We start from the raw sequence: 15699 nt of genomic DNA, 5'->3' as shown, positions 1-15699 counted from the left end.
CCCTCCTCCTCCACTCCTTTTCCTCCTCCACCTCCTCCTCCTTTCCTCTTCCTCCTCCTCTTCTCCCCCAACCAACCCCACCCCACCCCAAGTCTTTAATATAGCATGTTTTACTGTGTGTATTAATTGTTCTTTATGTGAGATTTTCCAGACACTGGGCCAAACACAGACACTAGATATTTGGGACGGATAACATTGTGTCATGTCTTCAATGTCTGTTCTCCCCCTCTCCCTCCATCCAGACAATCCTCTCCAACTCTCATTCTACACTACCCCTGTATCTCCCTCTCTCCCTGCCCTTCGACTCTCGCTCATCAGAATCAGCTTTATTCGCCAAATAAGTTTGCACAAACAAGGAATTTACTATGGCAGGGATTTACTCCATACCCTCCTCTCTCTGGCTCTTCTCCCTTCCTCTCTCTTTCTACCTTCCTCCCTCTCCCTGTGAGACTGCAGTACCCTTGAGAGTGTTTATCTAGGCCTAGATGCTTCCGGGCCAGTATGCTAAGTAGCATACTAATCCTTAAATGCACACACGCATACACACAGGTTTCTAATTGGAGGTAGACTGGCGTAGTTTGGGGTGGAACATTTACATTTAGTCATTTAGCAGACACTCTTATCCAGAGCGACTTACAGTAAGTACAGGGACATTCCCCCGAGGCAAGTAGGGTGAAGTGCATTGCCCAAGGGCACAACGTCATGTTGCACGGCCGGGAATCAAACCGGCAACCTTCTGATTACTAGCCCGATTGCCTAACCGCTCAGCCACCACTCAGCCACCTGACTCACCTCAACGGAACAGCAGTGATGTGAGATCTCAGACTACAGGGCCTTCTGCTATAATCAGTAACATACACAGTAGGGAGATGGAAGGAGAGAGAGAGAAGAGAGAGATCGAGGGAGAAGTGAAATGTAGGGAGATAGAAGAGGTGGAGGGAGAGAAAGAAGAGAGAGGTGGAGGGAGAGAGAAGAGAGGTGGAGAAGAGAGAGGTGGAGGGAGCACACACACACACACTACTGTAACCCTGCATACAGAACTCACTCACTCCCCTGCACACAAGTTGAAGGCAAGGAAGTGTAGCAGTGGAGAACAGATGTTCATGAACAAGAACAACAGGCTGACCTTGTTGTTAGCAACAAAGTCAGCCTGAGGTCAGCAGCTCCCATGACCTCTGACCCTAGACTGTAGCAGTTGCAGAGGTCGAGGGTCAAGAGGTGCTGGAAGACAGACAGACACCACAGCTGACAAGGGCTCAGCTACCAGACACAGTGTAAAGTAACCACATCTCAGCTACCAGACACAGTGTAACGTAACCACATCTCAGCTACCAGACACAGTGTAAAGTAACCACATCTCAGCAACCAGGTTATCACTAACATTTAATAATTTTTTAATTTGTAATTTTTTTAATTAAGATGGATGGTTTTATTGTCATTGTTTACGTAGCCAGGATATCGGTCTGGTAGTCTACTAGCTTATTGTTTTGTTAACATTTAAGTCTGCTGTTCTTTACAAAGTGCAGGCTGGATGGATTGGTGAACTAACTATACTGTATAGCTAGGATTGTTTATCGACAATGTCCTGCATCCTGCTGTAGACCCTTAGCAACCTGTCTACCTGAAAAACGTGGCAACATCGTGAAACTTTATATTTAGTTGTTATTTAACACTGGCGGAGCAGGTAGGCTAAATAGTCTGGACAGCAGGGAAGCTAGATACGGAACTACTTTAGACACCAACTACGGTTAGGGTTAGGGCTAGGGGTATGACTGTCAAGCTAGGGGAGTAATCTAAAATCGTACCAGCTGTCGGCGTATTAAGATAATATTATAATGCTTATGGAAGTAGAAACATTCACAAAAGCGTGTCAAGTTAAAAACTAATTTTTCCATTGTAATGACACCTCTGTGTATTGCTAGCTAGCTAGCTTGTGTCATGCTAGCAGTTAGCTACTGGACTGGCAGTCTGACACTACAGACACAGCAAACCGCACAGGAAAATTTAAAGGCTTGCTAGCTACCTTGTCTTTATTCTGTCAAGTTAATTACGGCACACACATTTTGTAAATAGGGTATTTAAACGTTTTCAGTTTGAGACTGCCAGTTGCCTGTGACGAGACAGCGCCTTCCCGCGACTTCAAGACTCAGAGGACCTGCTGTCGTGTCCGATCAATGCAAATCGAACAAAGAGCATCAATTTATGATCAGCGGGAGAGAGCCACTTTCACAAATGCGAGAGAACCTGTCCCGAAAAACCAACTTGGAAGTTAAAGGGGAACTTAAAGTTGGCGTGGAGAGTGAACAAATTATTGAAACGCTAAGAGCCACAGCAAGTACTTGGAAACAGACTGACCTGTAGTTGCTGTAAATCAAAGCGTTTCCAATATTGAGACATCGATCCTGCATTGGCGGCCATCTTGAGTCATATCGAGGTTGGAATGAAGCGGAGGAATGAGACGCTGATGGCAATACAACGTGTGGGCTGGAGTCAGGGGAAAGGGAAATATTAAAAACCTGTAACGGAGCAGTAGCACAGTATGGGTGGTTATTGAACAGCAATGTGGAATGGACGTGTTCAATACGACTGTCACGGATCGGAGTTTATTGAACGTAAGATGGCAATTTTTCGAATAGGTAAAACGCGAAGTGGAGTTCTAGGCCAAATCCCAATTCTCTTACCCCTACCCCTTTCCCTTAGTTTACCCCCAGCCCCTGTCCCTCGAAACTGAGTGTTAAGGGCTAGGGGTGAAGACATACCCCTAAGAAATGAGACACCACTTGGTAGTGATGGGAAGTTCGGATCATTTTACTGACTCGATTCTTTGAATCTCGTTCATTAAAATGAACAAATCTTTTTTCGAGTCATTCGTTCATTTCAACGGGGGGGGGGGGGGGAGGGGGGATTGCTCACCATTTTATAGTCAGTTCCCTGGCCTAAATACGTCCACTGCAAACATTTATCATATCATATTCACCCCTTGGTTTCAAGTAGGCTAAGCTCCCGAAAACACTTGTTTTTAAGGGGTATGTACCCCTACCCCTTAGCCCTACCCCTCTATCAAGACGAGAATTGGGACAGCCCTTAGGCCGAATCCCAATTCTCTGTCTTACCCCTACCCCGTAGTTTTGCGCGTTCACGTGAGAATAAGTGGTGTAGGTGTAGGGCTAGGTGAGGGGTAGGGCTAAGACGAAGGGGTATACACCCCTTAAAACCAAGTGTTTTCGGGAGCATACTTGAAACCAATGGAATTGGGATTCAGCCCTAGTTTGTTCCCAAAATAATGTGAAGGAAATAGACCACTACAGCGGGTACAATTTCTGGAAAAATTCTGAGGTGTGCTTGCGTCGGTTGCAGCTGGGGCAGTTTTTTTTTACTATATCACCTCCAAACCTATTGTTTAACCCTTGTGCTGCCTTCGGGTCACATGACCCAAAGGTTCATAACGAACCATCGTTGTGTTTACCCAATTTTACCCAATACAAAAACAAATAAAAATAATTTTCTTTTAACCTTTGCAATGTGGGGGGTCTGAGACAGCCCACGGTTAAAAGAAAATGCTTCACTTTGTTTTTGTATGCGGTAAAGTTGTCGCAATACGACGGTGGGTCACAATGACTTATGGGTCAGAATGACCCGAAGATAACACAAGGGTTAAACTAATATCAAACATCTAAACATTTGGAGAAAGACAATATTTTTAATGGGTGGTAGACTACATTGAAAGAAAGTGTCGCGACCCAATCCATTGATTCACTATGCGAGTGATCATTAGAAAGGGGGGATGGGATATCTCACCTTTCAAACAACCTAAAATATGCATTCACAGTTTACCAGCTTAACCCTTGTGTTATCTTCGGGTCATTCTGACCCATCAGTCATTGTGACCCACCGTCGTATTGCGACAAATTTACCTCATACAAAAACAAAGTGAAGCATTTTCTTTTAACTGTCGGGCTGTCTCAGACCCCCCACATTGGAATGGTTAAAAGAAAATTATTTTTATTTGTTTTTGTATTGGGTAAAATTGGGTAAACACAACAATGGTTCGTTATGAACCTTTGGGTCATGTGACCCGAAGGCAGCACGAGGGTTAAAGAAAAGAAAAAAAATCCTTCCACAATGCAATACCTGAGATTAGAGAATGCGAAGCGTCCCGCAGCGTTGCATGAAGCCACCATCTTGTGAGGCTCGCGCTAACCCTATCCCTACTGTGAATACCAGAATTTTATGGAGAAGGGAAAAGAAAGTGGGCTCTACTGGGACAAACTGAATGTCAATGGCAAGCAACGATATTTGGAGAAATTAAACACTATTATAATGGTTTAATGCAGCAGGAATGACCATTGTGATATTTTCCCTAAATCTTTGTATTGTTTTTGTATTGAAGTCAATGTAGCCAGAGGAGGATGGAGGCTAGCTGTCCTTATGTACCATAGTTCGATCACAGACAGTGCTGTTGAGTTACCATAGACCTTCAGTTCAATATTGTGTATTTTTATACATTTTCCTGTGACATATTCATATATTTAGTAATGTTTTATAAAAAAATTGTCACTTTTGAACGTATTGAACATTTCTTAAAATACTATGATAATCCAGTGTTGAACATCATGCAGGTATTAGAAATGGAAGCCTGGAAATCCATGTGCAAGTAAAACTAGTGTCCAAGTCGAATTCTATATCATATAATAAGTCAGCTTTTCAGATGAATTATCAACATCACCAGGCTTGGTGGCAGTATTCATATGCTTTTCAGTATTTGTCCCAGTTCCAGTTCCATCAGGCGTCTATGATGCTTCATGCTTCACATATAGGCTTGGTCTCACCTGCAGAGTCTAACCAAACCAGCCTGGCAGCTCTCAGATGTTAAGGCTTGTGGGGACGGAGAGTGTCAGTCACACTACTTGTGTGTTATGCTTGCAGTGGAAAAGTTCGGAGGATTTATTCTGTTTCTCTCTGTAGATGTGCTTGACCTGGCTGCATGGTGGGAGGGTGAGGGATGGGAGCCAGGGGGTGAGACTGTTCAACACAGATACCATTTTATTTCAGCAAGGGAAGTTTGAGGATTTGTCTGGAATATATTTCAGAATAAAAATATGATTAAGTTAAACGTATAGTAAATCTCCCTTAAGGAAAGCCATTATAAGTGTGACTTGTCGGCTATCAGAAGCTTCCACACCTCTGTGAGAGTCCCTGGAGGACAGTCCTTAAACAGGAATCACAGCAGAAAAATGTGTCCAGGTGACAAAACATGGATGGTCTCTTCCCTGTTTTATGCTGTGGGATTGGGTGCACAGTGAGATTTGTTGAATTTAAGATCAAATTCACTGTTAGTGAATCAAATGTCAAATAAATCAAAACATTGGCTTAGTATTTGTTTGAATGAGAGTGTTTCTCGAGGTATGAAATAACATCTGCATTTGTTGGGCTTAATGTAGGCTACTCTCTAAATATGATTCCAGACTGCCACTATGCCACAATGTCTGAAGAGAAGGCTATTAGCACTGCAGCAAGAACAGCCAGCTTCTGTGTTTATGTCTTCTGGAAGTGCCTCCTAAACCGACCAGCAACGGTCTGCCTCTCAAAGACCCGATTCATCCGTGAGCTGGAGGCGCCACGTCGCCGAACGGTGTGTGTGCATCCAACAACGAACAGAGATGTCGGTAAAACTGGAACCCAGGCCCACGGTATGCTCCAGTCAAGGATCCGTTTCATACCACCTTCTAATCGCGCTTCAAAGAACGATGATAGTCGATACAAAATGAAAGAAGATCGATGAACGATGACGTTCATTCCTGTAACCGGAGAGCGTAAACACTCTCCTAGGCTCACAGGGGAGGATCGGAATGTCTGCTCTTGAAATCTGATCCACAGGCAGAGGAACTAGTTACAATTTCTCTTTCAAAGAGTGACACATCAAGCATAAGAAGGGAATCATGCAGGAGTTTCTGGCATAGCGTGTGGGACTGGTTACAACTTCATGGAAGTCATGACCAGGTGGAGAACGCCAGGACGTTTTTCAGTTAATAGATTCAGCAAACCGCCCATTATTTACCGTCGTAAACAATGTCAAGTGTTTATATTGCGAACGTCTTGCTCCTTGATGTGTGTGTACGTCCTGGGAGGTGTTATATTCCTGCTGGGAGTTGGCCTGTGTGTGTTCAACCTGCGGAAAGCGTCAACGGGCAACGCCGGAGCCACTGCAATGCTAGTCATCTGGACTCACCCATTCGGACACATCCGCAAACTACCAGACTGCGAGGCGCGCTACGGCGTTAGCGGCTGCACGCTCACAGACGACAGGCACGCGTATCCAAGCGCAGATGCTGTCATCTTTCACCACCGGGAGATTTCGACCAACGTGAGCATTCTCCCATTAGACCCACGCCCACGTGACCAGAAATGGATCTGGATGAACTTCGAGTCTCCTTCTCACACTCGCAACCTGAAGCGGTTTGAAGGCATGTTCAACCTCACCATGAGCTACAGAGCAGACTCAGACATCTTCCTTCCCTACGGGTACCTGGTTTCTCGCCACAGCAGTCATGGACACCCCCTCCATGTCCCCTCCTCCCCCCACCCCAGGCCCTGCCTCCTCGCCTGGGTCATCAGTAACTGGGCGGAGTCTCAGGCTCGTGTGGCGTTCTACCGCCAGCTGAGCCGGTACGTCCGCGTGGACGTGTTTGGGAGCGCCGGCCTCGCCCTGCCTGGGCACAGCCTGGTGCGGACGGTGGCCCGCTACCAGTTCTACCTGGCGCTGGAGAACTCCCAGCACACCGACTACATCACAGAGAAGGTCTGGAACGCTCTGCGGGCCGGAGCCATCCCCATCGTGCTCGGCCCGACGCGGGAGAACTATGAGCGATTCCTGCCGGCCGAATCCTTCATCCATGTAGACGACTTTGCCAGCGTGCACGGCCTCGCCCGGTACCTGAGGCTTCTTTGGCGGAGCCCCGCCCACCTGGAGCGTCACCTGAGCTGGAGGCGGAGCTACAGCATGCATCAGCCTGCGTTCTGGGCGGAGCATTTCTGCACGGTGTGCCACGCAGTGATGAAGGCCAGGGGCAGGACCAGCACTGTCGAGGGCCTGGCCAGGTGGTTCCAGTCCTGACCACCAACATCCTAGACAATGTGAATAAGTGCTACTGTATTTGCTCCTATACACAGTACTAAAATGTGTTTTAAAGGGAAGCTTTGTGAAGGTTCTGTATGGGAAGAAGGATTGATCTTGAGTGTGTGGGTGTGTGCTTTTTTTCTTCAAGCACGTGCTAAAGTAGTAGTGAACAGTAATCTCATTCTGCCCAGAAACAGATTATTTTTACATAAACTTCCTCTGGGAGTCGGTCTTCTGTTCGATCAGAGAGGTGAAGCTAATCCCTCTGAAATGTGTTTTCACCCTGGGTGGTGGTGACCTGGAGTACGAGTCGTTTTCACTTCCAGCAGAGCTACGGAAGAGTGAAGTCACCTGATGCACCTTCTCGCTTTCTTTGTCTTTTTTCTGTCTCTCCCTCCCTCTCTCTCTCACACAAACACAAAAGGCTAAATATATTTTGTGGGGGACTTTTCATGTTCTAGGCATCAAACCTTTGTGGAAATACTGCCTATAAAACAACAAGCCCCTAGACAGGCAGAGTTCCTCTCTCTTTCTGTTCCCCACTTTTTCTCCCTCCCCTCTCTCTTCGTTCACATGGCAGCAGTAGTGGTAGTTATGGGTTGTCTTCCCCTCTCGTCTCACTCTGCCCCATGCCGCCCTCTCCGTCTCACTGATGGCTCCTGTGATTGCATCCATCCATCTTCCTGTCAAAGGAGAAAAAAGAGAAAATCCCTCTCTCCGTGTCCCTGGCTCCCGTGTGTCCACCAAGCTAGACACCCCGCTGAGTAGAGTCAACACAGGCCTCACAGGCTCACTGGGGCTTGGTAGAAGCATGTGTTTGTGTATGTGTGTGTATGTGTCTGTGTGCGTATGTGTGTGTACATGTGTGTTTGTGTGTCATTGGTGCACTATGTTGACCACTCACGCTGCTCATTCTTATTCTTATTTTTGTATATATTTTATTTTATATTTAAATTGTTGTATTCTTAGATTGTTTAGTTCTTATAAATAGTTAAACTTTTGTAATTTTACTTAATTTAAGATTCGTATATGTTTAGTGTTTTGCACCTCCCTGCCACAGTAAATTCTGTGTTTGTATAACATACATGGCGAATAAACCGAATTCTGATTCAGGGGGAATCTGGAATGTGTGTGATCTTGCACAAACTTGCTGTAACTCTGTCCCTAGTGATGCAAGCTGAGCTGAGCTTCACATCTCTGTTCACTGGAGAGGAAATGGATGAGAGGGAGTGAAAAAAGGTAGCAAGAGTTAAAAAGAGAGGGAGGGAGGGGGAGGAGAGGGGTGAGGGAGGGTAGAGGACAGAGAGAGAGGGAGGAGGGGGTGAGGGAGGGAAGGGTAGAGGACAGAGAGACAGAGGGAGGAGGGGGGTGAGGGAGGGAAGGGTGGAGGACAGAGAGAGGGAGGAGGGGGGTGAGGGAGGGAAAGGTAGAGGACAGAGAGACAGAGGGAGGAGGGGGGTGAGGGAGGGAAGGGTAGAGGACAGAGAGAGAGGGAGGAGGGGGTTGAGGGAGGGAAGGGTAGAAGTACTTACTGTAAGTCGCTATGTAAAATGTAAATGTAAACCCCAGGACAGCATCTCCACTCAAGCCTGGTGTCCTGGCTGTAGGCCACCTTGTAGGAGGGTCTGACCATGGTCCTGTAGCTGCCAGAGAGACAGTCAGTCCAAACATCTCCTCTCATCTCTACAGACATCTGCCAAGGTGAGCAGTTCCGCTCACTCTCTCTACCTCCCTACCTGATGAGCTTGTTGCTCAGGCATGGCCAGCGGCAGTCCTGAAACAGTCTCTGGACCGTGGTCCTGAAACAGTCTCTGGACCATGGTCCTGAAACAGTCTCTGGGCCGAGGTCCTGAAACAGTCTCTGGACCGTGGTCCTGAAACAGTCTCTGGACCGAGGTCCTGAAACAGTCTCTGGACCGAGGTCGCAGTCCCGTTGTGCACCTGGCAGGTCACCGTAGTCCTGGAGACCGTGTACTGGGACCAGTTCCTGTCGGTAATCGTTTTAGGTTCAGAATAGGCTGTTGGTTTTAGAAACTCGAATATTTCTAGAAAATTATGTGAAAATAATCGAAGTGTACTAAAATAAATGTGATAATAATCTAAATGTAGCCTACTAAAATAAAGCATGTGAGCCCGTCATGTTGTTGCCCAGTTTAAAGCATGTGAAAGAGAGAAAGAGAGAGCTGGACTGAACTCAATCACTTGACATGACTCCCTTGTACCACAGAATAATCGGCTTCTGACGTTTAACCCCTCTGGGCGGATTGCAGAGTCAAATATCATCTGAATTAACGTGAGTGAAACTCACTCACTCTTCTAATTAAAGAAAAGTGTGCCGAAGTTTGCAGAAGGAAAACGTTAAAAATAATTCTGAATGTAACTGCCATAGCAGGGAATAACATTAACAAATCCAGGTCAAAACATAGCGTTGTTTAGCGTTGCTCAAGTAAACAAAAACAAAAAAAAAGAATTAGATTTCACCAACTGTAAACACGAAAAGCTACTCAGAGTCTATCAGAGTGAGTTAATATTGATCTGGTTTGTATGGAGGATGTTTTTAGTGAGCGTGTGCTCATATCTCCCGTGTTGTGAAACTGCAAAACTGCAGCGGTGTCCGTTTGGGTGAACTGTATGAACTACCTCTTTAACGACAACCTCGTTCATGCTTTTGCGCATGTGTGGTAGAAAGCAAACGTGTCTCAGTGGCAGGATGGAGGCGGACAGCCTACAGGGTCCCGGCAACATGGACGACAACGTCGATGGAGAAAATCCGTTTGAACCGTATTTAATTTATCTACGAAAAGAATTGGATAATCAAGACCCAATTCTTATCATAGGAATTATTGTTGCATTGGCAGTAATTGTCATCACATTTGGTAAGTTTCATAACAAACTATCTAACTGGGTAGGTAGCAAGTTAGCTAGCAAACTCCGTCATGGCCTGCTCCGCCTCCGGGTTAATCCAGTCATCAGTCCGATTACCTTGTGCACTGTTGATGTACCAGGTTGGCACTGTGCGCCGCAGATCTGTCGAGGAAAGGGATATTCGTGCGACACCTAAACCAGCTATAACAGAAGATTTAATGACCACGTATTTCTCCGTGTCTTGCTTTTCAGTTTTCCTGAAATATTTTGTGAGCAGTAAAACTGTCCGAAGTTCCTTGTTGCTGGTGGGATTGTGCGATTCTGGAAAAACCCTCCTCTACAGCCGGGTGTGTTTATCAATCAGAAACCACTTAACACTTTACCGACTGAATGACACAACTGTATTCAACACGATATTATATCACATCACATTAGTCTATAAGGGTACTAACAGCCCCGGTGAGACTGTCTACTGCCCAAACAGCTGGTGATTTATCAACGAACCCTTTTCTAACCCTTTCTACCTCGAACCCAACAGCTGGTGTCGGGACAGTACAAGAGGACCCAGACCTCCATCACCGACAGCAGCGCGCCTTATAAAGCCAAAAACGACAAGGTAAGACGACAATTTTGGAATATTTTCATGCTTTATTTGAGCATGTTTACTAACATCCCTTTCTGAAAATGCAGCACTTACACATGCACACACATCCCCTTTGTGTAATCTGTCATTGTTAAACTATTACAATATTATAGTAGTCATTTAGCAGACTTATTAAAAACAACCTGCAACCTCTTGTTCTGTAGTCAGATTATTCAAAGATCTATACCCAAAACCAATTGAACCCAATTCATCCGTAAACCCTATGAAGCATCAAACCTTATCGGTAAACCTTGTTAATCATCCTGTGTGCTTGCAAGGTTAGGGTAATCATGCTGTCTGCTTGCAGGGTTAGGGTAATCATGCTGTGTGCTTGCAGGGTTAGGGTAATCATGCTGTGTGCTTGCAGGGTTAGGGTAATCATGCTGTGTGCTTGCAGGGTTAGGGTAATCATGCTGTCTGCTTGCAGGGTTAGGGTAATCATGCTGTGTGCTTGCAGGGTTAGGGTAATCATGCTGTGTGCTTGCAGGGTTAGGGTAATCATGCTGTGTGCTTGCAGGGTTAGGGTAATCATGCTGTGTGCTTGCAGGGTTAGGGTAATCATGCTGTCTGCTTGCAGGGTTAGGGTAATCATGCTGTGTGCTTGCAGGGTTAGGGTAATCATGCTGTGTGCTTGCAGGGTTAGGGTAATCATGCTGTGTGCTTGCAGGGTTAGGGTAATCATGCTGTGTGCTTGCAGGGTTAGGGTAATCATGCTGTGTGCTTGCAGGGTTAGGGTAATCATGCTGTGTGCTTGCAGGGTTAGGGTAATCATGCTGTGTGCTTGCAGGGCAGCATCTGGACACTGATCGACCTTCCGGGTCACGACAGCCTGAGGCCACAGTACCTGGAGAAGTTCAAGTCCTCCGCCAGGTGAGATCAGGTGACATGTCTTCCAGGTGAGATCATGTGACCACATGGGGACAGACATCAAGGCATGTTGTCTACTGACCTCAGAGAAAGAGGAGGCAGAACACCTTCATTTAGCAGATGTACAAGGGGGGTATTTGAACCTGCAACCTCTTGATCTTCAGTCTAATGCTCAACAGCTGAGCTTCACCCAGTGATGTTGAAAGACTCTTTCTGCAGAGCGTTTGTGTTCGTGGTGGACAGTGCCATCTTCCAGAAGGAAGTGAGAGACGTGGCAGAGTTCCTTTACTTCCTGTTGACGGACAGCGTGGTGTCTCGGACTACCCCCAGCCTGGTGGTGGCCTGCAACAAGCAAGGTACATGCTCTACCACTGAGCTATACCCATCCCCATGCTCTACCACTGAGCTATACCCATCCCCATGCTCTACCACTGAGCTATACCCATCCCCATGCTCTACCACTGAGCTATACCCATCCCCATGCTCTACCACTGAGCTATACCCATCCCCATGCTCTACCACTGAGCTATACCCATCCCCATGCTCTACCACTGAGCTATACCCATCCCCATGCTCTACCACTGAGCTATACCCATCCCCATGCTCTACCACTGAGCTATACCCATCCCCATGTTCTACCACTGAGCTACACCCATCCCCATGCTCTACCACTGAGCTATACCCATCCCCATGCTCTACCACTGAGCTACACCCATCCCCATGCTCTACCACTGAGCTATACCCATCCCCATGCTCTACCACTGAGCTATACCCATCCCCATGCTCTACCACTGAGCTATACCCATCCCCATGCTCTACCACTGAGCTACACCCATTCCCATGCTCTACCACTGAGCTACACCCATCCCCATGTTCTACCACTGAGCTATACCCATCCCCATGTTCTACCACTGAGCTATACCCATCCCCATGCTCTACCACTGAACTATGGTTGCTATGGCTCCCATTGATTTCCTGTCTGTCTTCTCTCTAGATATCACCATGGCGAAGTCAGCCAAGCTGATCCAACAGCAGCTGGAGAAGGAGCTGTAAGTATGCTACAGTATAGTACACATACATTTACATTTAGTCATTTAGCAGACGTTCTTATCCAGTGCGACTTACAGTAAGTACAGGGACATTCCCCCGAGGCAAGTAAGGTGAAGTGCCTTGCCCCAGGACACAACGTCATTTTGCACGGCCGGGAATCGAACCAGCAACCTTCTGATTACTAGCCCGATTCCCTAACCGCTCAGCCACCTGCCTCCTAAATACAGTACAGTACAGAAGAGTACACTACAGGACAGTACACATATAGTATAGCACACTGCAGCAGTCTACAGTACAGTAGTCTATAGTATTGTACAGTTCAGTAGTGTACAGTACAGTTTGTAAAGGTGTGACAGAAGGATGAACCCAGCCTGCTTGTTGTTTCCCTCAGGAACACTCTGAGGGTGACGCGCTCGGCGGCGCTCAGCGCCCAGGATGGCTCGCTGGCGGGTGGTGCAGTCTTCCTGGGGAGGAAGGGGCGGGACTTTGAGTTCAGTCAGCTGCCCATGGGGGTGGAGTTTGTGGAGTGCAGCGCCCGTGGGGGGGGCGAGGAGGGGGGTGCCGACATTGATGGTCTGGAGAGGGTTCTGTCCAAGCTGTGAGCCCCTCAACATCACAGGGTCATGGACATGTGGCTGCTCTGATCCCAAGCTGTATTACCAACCAGAGAACAATAAACATTTCTGGTTTTTGACTGAATTTGTGACAATTGAGCATTTAAACAGTCTGCTCTGTGCCTTGTGGGTTACTTCAACAGGGATGGTGGCGTTGCTCTGATCTGTAGGATAAATTGGCATGTTTGAGTGGAACAATGAATGTATGGGTCTTAAGATGGCGTTGCTGTGTTTTCTGTTTGTAAATAAAATGATTGGCTTATAGCGGTATTTTACTGTATTCTGAATGGTGTCATCTTGATCAATATTAGATTGTATTAGTTCGTATATATCAGGAGGTGTGCAGGGCACAATCCTATTAAGACAGCAGAAAGCATCAGCACAGAGAAACTTTATTGAGACTTGCACCACAGAAATCCATGTCATGTTTTAGATGTGTGCGTATAAAATCAGTGCAACAGACTGAATGGAGAATATAGCTGATCGTATCATACACATCAGTCTGGCTAGCACACCCAAGGCACACAGAAATCTAAACACCAACTATCCATGCTACACTAACCTTGAAAATATAACTGAAGCCTCTCTAAGACTGCCCTCTATATAACACCCCTTACACACAGATATAGTACAGTCATGCTTGAGTACACACTTACTGGAGAACACCCCTCTTAGTGCTGATGGTTTAGTCTGCTCTGGCTACATGATACAATCAAGCAGAGAGCATAGTGAGAGGGTTGTTTGATCTGTTGTAGTTGTGCAGCCAGAGGTGGAGCTATAGGCCAGCCAGAGAGTAGACAGTGAGGCAGGGACTCTGGTCTGCGACCACCAGGCTGGGCTCCCCCCTGAGCAGGGCAGGGCAGATCCAGTTCACCTTGTCCCCGTGGCTGAAGCTGACCTTGGGCCCAGCCTTCTGCTCCTCTTCTTGGCCAGGTGAGGGCTCAATGCTACTACCAGGATCCCCCTCCTCACCCCCCCTCTCCCCTTCCTCCCCCCCCTCTCCCCCTCTCTCCTCCTCTCCCCCCCTCTGCCCTTTATCCAACAGGCGCTCAGTCTTTTCCTTCCGTCCTAGCTGGGCCTTAACCAAGGCCGTGGCTGAAGCCTGGGTCTGGAGTCTGACCTTCCCCCTGCCCTTGGCTTTCCTGCGGGGGGCTCCTGGCATCCGTGTGTGGGCGTTGCCCTGCGGGGTCACCACAGGGTGCTGGCTGAGGTCCCAGAGTGCTACCAGGCCGTCATTGCCCCCGGTGACCAGCCAGTAGGGCTGTGGGAGGCAGTGTAGGAAGTGAGCCTGTGAGGCCCCCTGGCTGTGGGCCCTCAGCGCCCCCTGCTGTTCCAACTTGGAGCCGGCGCCGACCCGCAGCAGGTGCACCCTCCCATCCTCAGCAGCACACGCCAGCACGTTCCCACACGTCGCCACGGAGACACAGTGGGCCAGCGGGGGGTTGAGGAGCTGCCCCGCCCTCTGCTGATGCCCCTCCTCTTCCTCCACCCCTTCCTGCAGGCTGACAGTCCACAGGGGGCATGTCTTCTGCAGGCTCCACAGCATCACCTGGGGGGACATGAACACAGGACTATGTATATATACTGGTAAATACATGTCCCCCTCCTCACCTGCATGCACAGGACTATGTACAGTTAGGTCCATAAATATTTGGACATTGACACAATTTTCATCACTCTGTATACCACCACAATGGATTTGAAATGAAACAATCAATATGTTCTTTAAGTGCAGACTTTCAGCTTTAATTTCAGGGTATTTACATCCAAATCAGGTTAACGGTGTAGGAATTACAATACATTTTATATGTGGCCCCCCCCTTTTTAAGGGACCAAAAGTAATTGGACAATTGGCTGCTCAGATGTTCCATGGCCAGGTGTATGTTATTCCCTCATGGGAGTTCGTTATTTCATTGACAAGGAGCAGATAAAAGGTCTAGAGTTCATTTCAAGTATGGTATTTGTGTTTGGAATCTGTTGCTGTCAACTCTCAATATGAAGTCCAAAGAGCTGTCACCATCAGTGAAGCAAGCCATCGTTAGGCTGAAAAATCAAAACAAACCTATCAGAGAGATAGCAAAAACATTAGGTGTGGCTCAATCAACTGTTTGGTACATTCTTAAAAAGAAAGAACGCACTGGTGAGCTCAGCAACACCAAAAGACCCGGAAGACCACGGAAAACAACTGTGGTGGATGACAGAAGAATTCTTTCCCTGGTGAAGAAAAACCCCTTCACAACAGTTGGCCAGATCAAGAACACTCTCCAGGAGGTAGGCGTATCTGTGTCAAAGTCAAAAATTAAGAGAAGACTTCACCAGAGTAAATACAGAGGGTTCACCACAAGATGTAAACCATTGGTGAGTCTCAAAAACAGGAAGACCAGATTAGAGTTTGCCAAAAAACATCTAAAAGAGCCTGTACAGTTCTGGAACAACATCCTATGGACAGATGAGACCAAGATCAACTTGTACCAGAATGATGGGAAGAGAAGAGTATGGAGAAGGGAAGGAACTGCTCATGATCCAAAGCATACCACCTCATC

At 47.2% G+C, this 15699-nt stretch overlaps 4 protein-coding genes across 8 annotated transcripts in view; 2 read left to right on the top strand and 2 right to left on the bottom strand.

Annotated features, from left to right (window-relative positions):
* Window positions 1–2501, bottom strand: part of LOC134029597 (homeobox protein cut-like 1) — a 30237-nt gene extending 27736 nt beyond the window's left edge. For both annotated transcript variants that reach the window (XM_062473809.1, XM_062473810.1), the window contains exon 1: window positions 2356–2501. In XM_062473809.1, coding sequence (XP_062329793.1) covers window positions 2356–2418 — 63 coding nt within the window. In that variant the 5' untranslated portion in view covers window positions 2419–2501. The remainder of the gene's footprint in view (window positions 1–2355) is intronic.
* A 3118-nt stretch (window positions 2502–5619) lies between these two features.
* On the top strand, window positions 5620–8226 carry LOC134029047 (alpha-(1,3)-fucosyltransferase 4-like). The gene is made up of 2 exons (XM_062473018.1): window positions 5620–6934; window positions 6998–8226. Exons 1-2 carry the CDS (start codon window positions 5984–5986, stop codon window positions 7112–7114), a joined length of 1068 nt encoding a protein of 355 aa, XP_062329002.1. The 5' UTR covers window positions 5620–5983; the 3' UTR covers window positions 7115–8226.
* Window positions 8227–9799: 1573 nt separating this feature from the next.
* On the top strand, window positions 9800–13420 carry srprb (SRP receptor subunit beta). Its single transcript, XM_062472709.1, has 7 exons — window positions 9800–9993; window positions 10235–10329; window positions 10521–10598; window positions 11413–11495; window positions 11712–11848; window positions 12487–12541; window positions 12934–13420. Exons 1-7 carry the CDS (start codon window positions 9828–9830, stop codon window positions 13142–13144), a joined length of 825 nt encoding a protein of 274 aa, XP_062328693.1. The 5' UTR covers window positions 9800–9827; the 3' UTR covers window positions 13145–13420.
* Window positions 13421–13532: 112 nt separating this feature from the next.
* The window catches only part of wdr53 (WD repeat domain 53), an 81540-nt gene continuing 79373 nt past the window's right edge, over window positions 13533–15699 (bottom strand). For all 4 annotated transcript variants that reach the window (XM_062472708.1, XM_062472705.1, XM_062472706.1 and 1 more), the window contains exon 3: window positions 13533–14705. In XM_062472708.1, the coding sequence (XP_062328692.1) occupies window positions 13932–14705 (774 nt within the window). In that variant the 3' untranslated portion in view covers window positions 13533–13931. The remainder of the gene's footprint in view (window positions 14706–15699) is intronic.

The sequence above is a fragment of the Osmerus eperlanus genome, chromosome 11, assembly GCF_963692335.1.
Source record: "Osmerus eperlanus chromosome 11, fOsmEpe2.1, whole genome shotgun sequence".
Lineage (NCBI taxonomy): Eukaryota > Metazoa > Chordata > Actinopteri > Osmeriformes > Osmeridae > Osmerus > Osmerus eperlanus.
The sequence above is the reverse complement of the archived record's forward strand: the minus strand, read 5'-3'. Positions and strand labels throughout refer to the sequence as shown.

Bases quoted from the DNA above. Each gene is read 5' to 3' on its own strand.
- LOC134029047 (XM_062473018.1), top strand. From the start codon at position 5,984: ATGGAAGTCATGACCAGGTGGAGAACGCCAGGACGTTTTTCAGTTAAT. The intron at 6,935-6,997 runs CTGAGGCTTCTT...AGGCGGAGCTAC, and splicing joins TGCACGGCCTCGCCCGGTAC to AGCATGCATCAGCCTGCGTT.
- srprb (XM_062472709.1), top strand. From the start codon at position 9,828: ATGGAGGCGGACAGCCTACAGGGTCCCGGCAACATGGACGACAACGTC. The intron at 11,849-12,486 runs GTACATGCTCTA...TCTTCTCTCTAG, and splicing joins GGTGGCCTGCAACAAGCAAG to ATATCACCATGGCGAAGTCA. The intron at 12,542-12,933 runs GTAAGTATGCTA...TGTTTCCCTCAG, and splicing joins CAGCAGCTGGAGAAGGAGCT to GAACACTCTGAGGGTGACGC.